Genomic DNA, 12,649 nt, shown 5'->3' with positions numbered 1-12,649 from the left:
TACTAACAAAAAAATAAAACATAAAAATAAAACTGCTCTTCATAAAAATAAAATTATAAGAAAGGAATTAAAGACAAAAAATTTCTAACTTTTATTATTTTATCTCACTAACAATGTACATCAACTTCCTCTACATATGTCCCTATTTATAGAGTTTAGAATGGAACGATTAGGAGGAAAAAATTCTAATTACAGAAGTGAAAATAAAATAAAATAAAATCTTCCTAAAATCTTGCTGCTTTCCAATTTGGAATTATTTGCTTTCCAATTTGGCTTGATATTTTTAGCTTGTTTTCCAATTTAGCTTTATATCTTTTCCAATTTGGTTTGATCTTTGCTGATTTGATGAAAAAGCCAATTTTGAATTAATCATTTATTATTAAGTATAAAATAACAAGTTTTGTGCGCTTATCACGAATGTTTGTTACTTGAAATTTTTTTTTTTGTTTTTAATTGTACTAGCTTTATTAATTTGGTTATCAATACAAATTTGGTTTCTTAAGTACAAAAATATTGAATTCCTTCAATTTTCTTGTACCACTTGCTCAATTATCCTAATTCTTCCAACAATTATACACACAAAAAGAAAGAGAGTTGGAATGCCATACTTTTGACCTTGCATTTTTACAAGAAATATATATATATATATATAGACAGAAACACACACACACACACAAAGTAAGAAAGAAGGAAGAAGAAGGAAGGGATGGAAGTTAGATTATGACTTGTGTCCAAGAATTTTGAAATAAAAAGATTCATTTTGGTAGTTGACTTGTATTTTCACAGCAAATCCTGATTTTGATAAAGAAATTTATGATAATGTTGTTCTCACCATAAATTTCGAGTCTGCTATCACACTTGCTTATGATAAAATAGATTAATGTTTCATAAACATCAATACAATACAGAGTTCTATACACTCTTCTTATTTATAATTAATGCTTCATAAACATCAATACAATACAAAGTTTTATACACTCTTCTTATTTATAACATGGTATCAAAGCATTTCGATCTCTAGTAAACAATATGGTAGTTTATCGTAGTCACCGCCAGGGATGGCACCATTAGCCCTATCCTTGGCGGTGGCGGTCAACCAACACGCTTCCGTACTCTGCCTCATTTAGAGAAGCCTCGTCTACGGATGCCCCGTATAAGGAAGCCTTGTTGTTTAATGAGATGTCTCGTTCAGAGATACTCAATGTGTCGGATCAGCTCTGTTACCGTGCCACCATGCGTCTCAAGTATTAATCCCACTCTTCCATGTGTTTTCATGGGCACCAGCAGTAATCCCGAACCTCGACGTGTCGGATCAACTCCGTCACCGCGCCACCACGCACCATCAGTGGTCATCATGCACTCACACGCACCTTCAACGTGGTGAATCTTCACAAATTCATTATCCATCAGTTTATAGTAGTTACCACTGGAGATGGCATCGTCAACCTATTCACGCTCTGCATCTACCTCCAAGATTGTCATAGATCCACCCAACGTCACTGTAACGACCCTAAATGATACTAATTATAAAAATAATAATAATAATAATAAAATAAAAATAAAAAATAAAAAATAAAAATTCGGCATGACCTCTGCTAAAAAGGGGCTTACAACAACCTGTTTAGATGCATAAAAAAAAAAAAAAAAATATATGCAACAACCTCACTCGAGCCTTCTAGACTTATCCAACCTGTCCCAACACACAATACAAAATATTATATATATTCCAGCATCCCTTTCCTCCATTCATTATGCCTTAACTTAGTTCATCCCACGGTGGAACAACCACATATCATTTCATTCAAATATCATAATTATTGTCCCAAAATACAAGGTTAAGATCAAATGTCCATACTTTACAACATTTAGACAACTTATATAAAAGTTACAACCCATAGATATAATTACAGTAATAAGAGTCGATAAGTTTTCGTACAAAATACATTATATTAAGTTTTACAAAAAAAAAAATATATAGTGAGACTTAGATACAAAAATAACAAAACGATCATCTAATCCATGCTAGGACTATGGTGGAACGTCATCCGCCACTTCTTTTCCGTGTCCTGAAAAATATTAAATAATAGGGTGAGCAATTTGCTCAGTAGGTGGTGCCTAAGACACACCTCTTTTGACCCCGTGAATCCAAATAATGAATAGGAATAGAGGATAGGGGTCATGCTATGCCGCAAAAGAATACAACATAAATTCCAATTTAAAATAAACAATGCTATGCCATAATATGCAATGTTATGTATGTCGCTCCCCATTTTAAAAATTCAAATCCATTGCTTTTCAAACTGTTAATATAACCCGTCCTTTGGTGAGTCCACAGAGACACGAGAGAAGGATTGGCTACTGTCCCTGACCCTTGGTACCCTCGCGGCGTCATTTGGGGCCCAGCTAGCTCAACCACGCTAAGCTATTTTCCCATAGTTCTCTCTAGGTTACGTTAACACACCGGCCCTTTGGTGACTCCGCAGCGACCGGGTTTTCATAAAACCATTTAATCAAATTTCTCTCAAAAATTCCCTTTCACTTTCATTTCAAAACACTTTGCCCTTTTCATTCATGCCCAATGCTATGAACGTATGTCACATATTTTTATTTATTTATTATTTTTTTTTTTCAATAATATGAGAATAAGAAAAATTCACACTACACAATTTAACATGCTCCTTCATAGCAACTCCTAGAGAATTAATAGATACCGTAGGCATGGAAATTAACATCTAAGCATACTTTTGACATAATTTCTTCAACACATATAAACATAGTCTTCAAATACAACAACTATATCATTTTTCAAGACAATCAATTCAAATAAAGCATGTTTTCCATGTAAATCAACAAATACACATAATTGAATGCTTCATAGACACAATTAAATCATTTAAGAAATAATTAATTCAAATTAATCATGCTTAACAGCAATTAAAGTTGAAAAACTCACAAATTAGCAAGAAAGTAAGTATTAGAGACCCCTACCTCAAATTAAGCCAAAAACCCCTAAATCAAATGCCCTAAATCTCGAAATTCCCAAGTGCACTAAACTAGGAATTGCTCCAATCAACTTATAGGCCTTGCCGTAAGCTTTAATTTGTCGCAAACGGCACTTAAAAATATCAAGAATTAAGAGAGGAATCAAGAATTGAAGCCTTGAAGTGAAAAAAGAAAAAAAGAAAGTTGAGAGTTACAGAGAGACCAGCAGGAGAGATGAGAGAATGGTGAGACCAAACATGGTCTCTTAGCCTTAAGTTTGGTATTGGTGGGTCCCATTTTCTTTTCTTTTTATTTTTCCTTTTTCTTTTGCTTTTAATTTACACCACCCACATACATATACATAACTATATAAAATTCACATAAGGCACATTAAATAAAATGCATGGAATGCAAATGGACCCAACTAAAATCCCTGTGTGCAACAATTCCGGTAGCGGGTTCCACATGGAACCATCCAGCCCGAAAAGCGAAAAAAAATTGCAAAAATGACAACTTTGCATTTCAAAGAGTCATGAACTCAATGAAATGCCCCAATCAATTCTCAGACACAACCGACACATTCCACAATGTCCGGTACGCAAAACGGCAAAAGACGAAAATACCCTCATAATGACAAAAATTTTGAAAAATGAAAAAATGGTGAAAAATGGAAACATCACAGTCACCTGACATGTCAACATTGGTGTAATGTCAGACACATTCTGCAACAGTGCCAGTAGTTGTGCCAAGTCACCTGCCACGTCAATTGCCACGCAACAGGGGTGCCAGCAGTAATGCCACGTCACCTGCCACTTCAGTTGTCATATTATCAACTACGTTAGCATCGGTGTCAGATCAGCTACAATATCAGGGTGAAAGGATTGTCGTCGATCAAACTCAAGACGACTTCATATAACCCACCTTAACTTTGAAGGGGGCTGTTAGAATATATTATTACCATGTATTGTTAGAATATATTCTATAATATTTTGTTACCATGTATAGATTTACCATATAGGGTTTAGATCTATATAATCTTAAATCTCATAAACATCAATACAATACAGAGTTCTATACACTCTTCTTATTTCTAACATGGTATCAGAGTATTTCGATTACTAGTAACAATTTTATCAATTTATCATAGTCACCGCCGGAGATGGCACCTTCAGCCCCATCCCTGGCGATCAACCTTCGGCGATTAACCTTCAAACTTATGCTTCCGCATCCCAACCTTTAGTCTCAAGTTCATAATCAACAAAATCCTTATTTAGTCGCTCAATCAGCCTCCAAGACACATCAACAGCGGTGCCAGTAGTAGTGTGTCACCTGTCACGACTGTTACTATGTCAGACACAGTCAACAGCAGTGCCAGCAGTAGTGCCGCGTCAGTTGCCGTGTCAGACACAGTCAGCAGCGGTGCTAGCAGTAGTGTCACGTCACCTGCCACGTTAGTTTCCATGTTAGACACAGTCAGCAACGGTGCCAGCAGTAGTGCCACATCACCTGCTACATCAACTGTTAATCGTGTCTCCATTTTCATTATGGATGAAAACCCATCTTCACCAAATCGCTTTCGCCATGCCGCTTTCAACATCTTAATTATTTCCAAACTCAAGATGATTTTATTCAATCCACCTTGATTTTGAAGGGGGCTGTTAAAATAACTTTCATGATTTTGCCTTCAATCTCAAGTTGGATTCATAACTCACCTTAAGTTTGAGGGGGACTCTTAGATTACAAGTTTATCCATTTACCTACCATCTAGGTTTATTGCATATTACAAATTACTAAATATGAGTGCACCTACCATATTAGTATATATAAGTTACTTGTTCATTATTCACCTACCCCAAAATCTTTTCATATATATAAGACCTTTATGTAATATCTCATACATCAATACAATACAAAGTTTTATTATATACTCTGTCTTCTTATTTCTAACATATATGGATATCATCCATGTTGATTAATAATTTTAAATATTAATGATATACACATAATTATTCTGATAACAAAATTTTCTTCACTTATCTAGGCTTCTCAACTTTTAATTTAAAAATTTTCCATGTAGCACACTTTATAGTTTTTATCGATATCTTTTTATTTTCTTAAAATGTGAAATTAAAGATTCAAACTCCACCTACTACAAAATGATTGTTATTTGACACAAGAAGTATAAATAAAAAAATTACCTCTACTTTTACTTACCCAAAAAAAAAAGAGAGTATAAATTAAAAAAAAAAACTATATTGACACCTCTTGAGATATCATATGACAAGTACTACGTATATGAAAATATATAGAAAATTGAAATTACCAACTTACCTTTTACTATGTGAAAAGACCTGTAAAACCCTAGTTTTTCATTTCAATTAAAAAAAAATGCCCAACTATAACTTTTATTGGTCATTTAATAACCCTAATGTTTCATTTAAATCCAAAAAATGCCCCACTATAACTTTTATTAGTGCACAATTACACCTTTTCACACCAATGCAACATCCATCAATGATGTTATATATATAATTATAAATAGTTCTCTCTCCCTCTCCCTCTCCCTCTCCCTCTCTCTCTCTCTCTCTCTCTCTCCACAAAAGATAAATTAGTGCTCCAATCATTGTATAGCCCAAATTCAAGCTTTCAGGTGGGACTACAAATCCATACACAAACAATCAATAAAAGACCTCAAATCCAAATTCACACCTGAAATTTGTTTAAATTCAAACAAAATTGTACTAGTGATATTTTTTCACTTTTTAAAATTGATGGTAGGGATTCAAGTCTTCATCTAAGCAAAGTAAGTGGGTGAAATTTTTTTTTTTTCCCAAAGATTGTTACATGCGCGCGCACAAAAAAAAAAAAAAAAAAATGAAAAGTAACTTTCAGGTATCAAGATCGATTCATGCTAAATGTAAACAATTTATTGCAGAGATGTATGAGTACAAACTAGGAAAAAAAAAAAAAACTTTAAAGAAAAAAGCAAAATATATTATAAATTGTGTTGAATTTGGGAAGAAAAGAGTGTGTATTTGTAGACAAAGCCCAAAAGGTTGAAACAGGCCCAAAATGTTGAGACCATGTCCAAGGCCCTTCCTGGGCTTTCAAACGCACCTCTGCAGCAAGTTCCCTCATCATCGTCTTCCTAAACTGTAAAACAAACCCAGAAGACAACGCAGAGGCAGAGCAGGGAAATGGAGCAGCTGGAGAGAAAGAGGAAAGGAAGAGCCAAACCCAAACCTAAAAGGAAGAAGCTCGACACAACGACGTCCTCTTCCATTTCCAGATTTCAACAACCACACCACACCGACAACAATACCATCTTCGCTCTGTTGCTCGCCTCCCTTTCCCATAGCTCACACAAACCCCTCATTAAGACATGCTTAAACCAACTCCGTCTCTCTGTTCTCTCCCAAACCCCAAATCCCAAGCAAACCCTACCCATCCCCATCCTTTCCTTGCTTCCTCTCCTCCTCAATTCCAGGTATATGTATATATGTGTTTGTGTGTGTGTTCATTCACGTGCGCTTACGCCTTTTATTCAATTGAAGATTATGTAACTGTGATAATAGTTAGTTGAATTATGGTTACAGTTGTGATGAAATTGTGTCTGATTGCGCGGAGATTATTGGGGCTGCTTCGATTTCTTCGTTTGAGATGAATGATCAAATTGCTTCGGATGGGGAAACTGTGAAGGGTTTGGTCTATGCGTTAGAGAGTTCGAAGCGGAACGTTTTGCTGGCGGTATGTAATGCTATTTTGGATTTGTCAACCACCTCCATTGGGCGGCAAAACCTGCTTGAATTCTCCGCCATGGAGAGTCTTATGTGAGCATATTAACTCTTGCTCTTCAGTGTTTGTTTGTGTGTGTGTTTGAATAGTTGGTTTAGTATTTGAGTTAAATGGAAATGACTAGTTAGAGTCTTTTTCTTGGGCACCTACTGTTTAGAAATTCTAGCTGAATTTCTTTATTTATATGATTGACCATTAGATTCAATCATTGCAAATACCATTAGATAATTAATTTTAGAGATGTATGAAAGAAAAATGCCAATATTCACTTCAGAATGGACTTCATTATGCACCATGAGCAATATTTTCATATCAAATAGTAATTTGATGCTTTCTGTACATGATTTTCTGAATGTCGGTCTTCTTGATATATATCTAACAATTGTTTGATGTTATGTCAATTGAAAAGTACTGGAACAAACAAGATAAAGATTGTTATCATTTGATTCAGTTTGAATTGGCAACATTCTTACTTGTATTCCTCGTAATTGTCATCAGACCTTTTGACATTACATTCTCCCTTGCCTTTGGTCCCGTAGTTTGACATCCATTAATACCCATTGAACTTAATTTCTGTAACTGTAACTTTCTCTTTTCCAGCAAACAAAGCACACCAAATCTTTAACTGATTTAAAATTTTTTTTTTTTCTTTTCTATTAATTTTTTTTTTTTTTTAAAACATGCATCAAGATAGATTTATTCAAGTTTCGTTGTTATAGTATGAGTACGTTGACACAGTCGAACAGGGCAGATAGTGATTCAAGCATTCTTGGAAAAGGGCACTTAATAATAATAATAATAATAATAATTATAATAATTATTATTATTATTTTAAAATTTTTTTTTTTTACCATAACATGTAGTATATTTTAATCTCTTAGAAATAAAGAAGGCAGGGTTTAATTTTTTTCCCCAGTAACAGTATTTAATATGTTGATAAAGGCAATTGTGAATTTTAGCGGAATAAATTCACATGATAAATTAATAAAGACTTTGAAGTAAATAATAATCAAAAGTGAATTCAAAGTTAATGAAAATATTAAATTTGGATAGAGGTTAAAGAAAACAATAGTTTAGACTTTGGATGTGTTTCCTTTCAAAGACGAAGTGAGGAACTTACTCATAGTTTGAGTGATACATATTATAAACAAATAGAACATAGCTGTGTGAAAGATAAATCCAACCCCCTCACAATTTTCCTTTTTGTCCTGTGAGAGCTTATCTTCTAATTTTGTTAGATGGATTTTCCAAAAATCATTTCGTTATGTTAAATGTCAACTTTTTCTTCAAGTCTGGGATTCTATACATATGTGCTACTTTATTGATAATATAAATTTTGCTCTTGAATAGCTCTGACTTGACATCCACTAGTTTTTGCTTCCTTCAGGCCCCTAAATCTTCAACATTATTGGTTTCTGTATTTACCGATGAAAAAGGAAGTGAAACCTGTCTCAGAATAGGGTTTAAGGAAGACGAGCTTCCAGTATTACTTCTTCATGCTGCAGTTACACTCATTAACACCTGCAAAATTGAGCAACTAGAGACGATACAGAGGAAGGATTCTGAAACTCTATTGGCTTATTTGAAAAATCTGTGGAAAAGAGTACATAAAAAAATAGTACTAGGAACCATTTTGACAGTCACCCAGGGGGGATATTTTTATATAAGCAATATCAGAACAAATGATCTGGCAGAAAGCATTTTCAGGCTCTCTATTACTGCTGGTCAGTGTACCATACATATTGATTTTGAGGTGGTTAAAAGAAGCATATTTGGTTGGGGTGAGTCTAGTTTTGAACATTTTATGTTGAACCACTGGGAAAAATCACCTTTGCTTATAAAGAGGCTCTCACAGTCCTCCACCAAGCAAAATGATATATTCAGTTCTTTTGTACAATCTCTGAACTTTAAAGAGGATGTTCCTTCTTTTCTTCCTTCAATCCTTCAAAATTTTATTTCTTGTGCACCTATTGCTTCAGATGAATTAGACATCCTTAGTTTCTTAAAGGAGGCGAGAAATAATTTAGGTTGTCCTATAATCTACCAGCAGGACATACGGGTACTAAAAACACAGCAGTCAAAAGGAGAGGTGCATTTTTTTCAGGAACGTTCAGACTCTTGCTGCTTCCAGGCTACTCGGTGTCTCTATTTTGATGACATTTTGAGATGTGAAGAAGCATATAAGGAGGGTTACACAGTTGGCCTGCGTGGAGTGGAGTTCCGCTTTGAGACTATTGCTGCTATTGCAGATGAGTTGGCTTCTCTATTTGGTCAACCATCAGCAGGTGCAAATATATACTTGACACCACCAGATTCTCAGGGTTTGGCTCGTCATTATGATGACCACTGTGTGCTTGTATGCCAACTTGTCGGAGTTAAACAATGGACAGTTTTTCCTCAGTTGGGTCTCCGGTTACCTCGCTTGTATGAACCTGTTAAAAATTTTCCTGATTTAGAGGTTGAAAGTTCAACAGTGGATGCATGCAAACGGTTTTCGCTAAAAGAAGGTGATATTTTATATGTTCCCAGAGGTTTCCCTCATGAGGCATGTACCATTGTGGATGATGATGGGTCCAGCAAAACTGCTGGCTTCTCCTTACATCTGACACTTGCTATCGAGGTGGAGCCTCCATTTGAGTAAGTACTTTTGCATTAGTTCTAATTTTGTTTGGTTGAATTCAATGATCATTATATATTGCTGTCCTTGTATCATGAAAGAATACTTTGTCATTTCAAATTTGATTGATGAAAATTGTGTAAATATACTGCCAATTAAAATTTCTTTCTATTATTATTATTATTATTTTTAAATCTACAAAAAACCCAACCTCTTATTATTGATATACAAATAAGACCGCTATTGCACATAATGAGTGATTTTGTGTGAGAACATGACCTTTAAAACTGGTGTTTTCCTGAGGATATTACATGGTTTTGTTGTGGCAACATGACGTTTAAAACTGGTGTTTTTCTGAGGATAGTTAATAACTTTGATAATATTGGTATTATATGGATTTCTTGTATATGCTAAAACAGTACATAAAGTTTTCACTAGACTGAAACAGTACTCTTAAGCTTTCACTAGTATATGTATGTTGAATCATGAACGAGATATAAGTTGTAGTGCTTTGCTCTAGTTGATTAGCTTGATGAGATCCACACTGTCCTATTTAAGCTGTAGTTTTTATCGGTCAAGTCCTGGAGATTATTCAATATATGTTTGCACTTGAATGTTAGCTTTGACTAAAGACTGCCAGGCAATTTTTCCATTGGAAACAACTTTTCTTTGATAGCCTTATAATGCTCTACGGAATTTGGATCGTTGTAGCACATGGGATGGCCCATTGATTACAATCTAAATTGACATTATGGACCACTGATGCTGTCAAGAAGCATAGATCTATGTAATATAAGAACATGGATATTGCAGACACAACTCTCTCTCTCTCTCTCTCTCTCTCTCTCTGTTTGTGCTTGTGCGCATAAACACATGCATGCTACCTTTTATTTTCTCTTGCTTTATTGTTTCTCCTTTGATTTTTTTCATCAATTCCTTGTTGTCCTTTCCATTTTCATCATAGTTCCATTATTTAGTCAAAGGAAATCCCCAGTGAAAGGCTAGTCCTGGTATTTTAAATTTTTGACGTTCCCTTTCTTTCTCTCTCTCTCTCAATTTCTTTTCATGCTTCATCTTGGATTTTTCAAATGGATTCCTTTTAGAGGCTGGCATATTTCTTACTGATTGGAAAGCTTTTGTTCTGAAAACAGAAAGCGGAACAAAGCATGTGGACTGGCTCATACTTGTCGTGAAATTATATAATATGGACATGTCGGCTTATAAGACATGAACACAAGGTTTTGGGCCAGTGTGTTCCTGAGAAAGCTGATTTGTGGACTTGTCTCTGAAATATATGTGATGATAATAAATCAGTTCCTATTATCATTAAGATCATATATTTTGATGAAATGCTGAAGTAGTTTGGAGCCAATTAAAAGTTATACTAATTGTGTCATAAGGTGATGATACCCTTATCGACATCTATTAGTACTCTCTCTAAAAATGTTTTCTTGTACATGGGAGTAAAGCAGTGAAGTACAGTCAAGTGTGTTTGACAATGTGCATTTCTATAAAGTTTGGGTAGACAAGTAAGAGAATATAGGTTTTAGTCTCATAGCAGCCACTTGTGTAAGATTATACCAACAATTATGTTTCTCCCCAGTCTTCCCCTCCCAGTATCCCGCATAAGTGGGACATACATAGGGTTTATCAAAAGAAAGAATTTGTGAAAGGAAATGGGCAAAAATTACATGTTATTTCCCCTTAAAATATTTAAGGTTTTGACATTGATTTCAAACATGGTCGAGAGTGAAATGGTATCTTGAAACTCTGTGGAATATTTGTTTATTTAACTTTGAAATGCATAAAATTTTAAATAGATAAAAGCAAATTAAAGTTGAGGAATGGGGGTTTATTTAAAATAATAATAAATCTTGATGGTGCTAGTAGACTTGATTTACCATATGCTCATTGAGATGAGTCAGTTGATATGCAGGTGGGAGGGATTTGCTCATGTTGCACTTCATCATTGGGATCATAAGCAGAAGCAATCTAGTGATGCATCTAGTGATGCTCTCTCTTGGAATCTGAATGTTATGTCTGTGAACCTACTGCATGTTGCGATCAAGCTAATTGGTGACTATGATCCTACATTCCGAAAGGCGTGCTTGGTTGCTTCAACTTCATTGTCTTCAGATACCGAAGGCTGGCTTGATCTGAACCAGAGAACAATTTTCAGCCAGTTGATTAGTAGAATTAATACTGAGTCAAGGTTCTCAGATACGATCAGGAGTATAGAAATGGCTGTTCAGAAACATGAAGATCCCTTGCAACAAATAAAATGGCTCCAGCATCTCGATAACAATGGAGAAACTATCGACAGACAGGATTGGAGGAGTCCTTCAGTAGGAACTGAGAGTTTTCTCCTACTGTGTGACCAGCACAAAGATGAGGCAGAAGCTGCATTCATGCGGGTTAAATCTAAATTCTGCAGTGAGGTTGTATTTGAGGATGTAGAACAGAGCTACAGAATGCTGCTTGAGAAGTACAAGAAGACCAGAAAGCAATATATGAGTGGTATGCTCGCACTGCATTGTAATTGAAAAATTATTTGGGGAGACATATCGTCATTACCAAGTATAGAGGGCACAAAATCCAAGGGGCAGCAGGTACCATGCAAATGGCTGAAAATTTTCTAAAATCTTCCCCAAGGAGACATATGCATTAGGTGTGTTAGTGATACTGGATACATATGCGTATTCATCATTGCCTCAAGAGATTTGCTGCTTCAGACAGTTAGTTTGACCTCTTAGGTATGTTATGCATCACCTAAGACCTGAATTCACAAATACTTAACTATGTTTGTTATTTCATCATTGTTGTTATTGTTTATCATATTATTGCCAATGTGAACAGTAGACTGACACTAAAAAAAGAAAGTTACTAGTGTAGAAATCAACCCAAAACTATCTTCACTCAAAATATGATCAAACAAGACATGATTACATATGTTGATTTTATTATCTAGTGATTCTGGATACATATGCGCATTCCTTGCATTGGGTAACGTTATGGTACTGTGTTGTTAAGGATGCTTGGGAATTGGAGTTGGATGAGTTGTCACTCCGTGATAATCAATGTTGTAAAGTAGCTCCTCTGCATCTTCCTCTCTCTGATGTTCGATTGCCAGTGAACCTTCTAGGTTTATGGATTTCTTTCTCTCTCCATTAACCTGCATTTATGGTACCAGTAGAACTTTGAGACCTGAAACAATAATTCTAGATAGAAAACTAAGCTAAAGCTGCCATTCAGAAG

The 12,649-nt window shown here is 35.0% G+C and overlaps 1 protein-coding gene across 1 annotated transcript; it reads left to right on the top strand.

Moving 5' to 3' along the window:
• The first annotated feature begins 5,919 nt into the window (after window positions 1–5,919).
• On the top strand, window positions 5,920–12,231 carry LOC132279449 (uncharacterized). The gene is made up of 4 exons (XM_059781428.1): window positions 5,920–6,469; window positions 6,579–6,812; window positions 8,149–9,414; window positions 11,331–12,231. Exons 1-4 carry the CDS (start codon window positions 6,180–6,182, stop codon window positions 11,935–11,937), a joined length of 2,397 nt encoding a protein of 798 aa, XP_059637411.1. The 5' UTR covers window positions 5,920–6,179; the 3' UTR covers window positions 11,938–12,231.
• The last annotated feature ends 418 nt before the right edge of the window (window positions 12,232–12,649 follow it).

Source organism: Cornus florida, unplaced genomic scaffold, assembly GCF_030987335.1.
Source record: "Cornus florida cultivar Cherokee Brave unplaced genomic scaffold, ASM3098733v1 CherokeeBrave_3.0.0_Hap2_Chr10, whole genome shotgun sequence".
Taxonomy (NCBI): domain Eukaryota; kingdom Viridiplantae; phylum Streptophyta; class Magnoliopsida; order Cornales; family Cornaceae; genus Cornus; species Cornus florida.
This window is presented reverse-complemented; position numbering and strand designations above follow the sequence as displayed.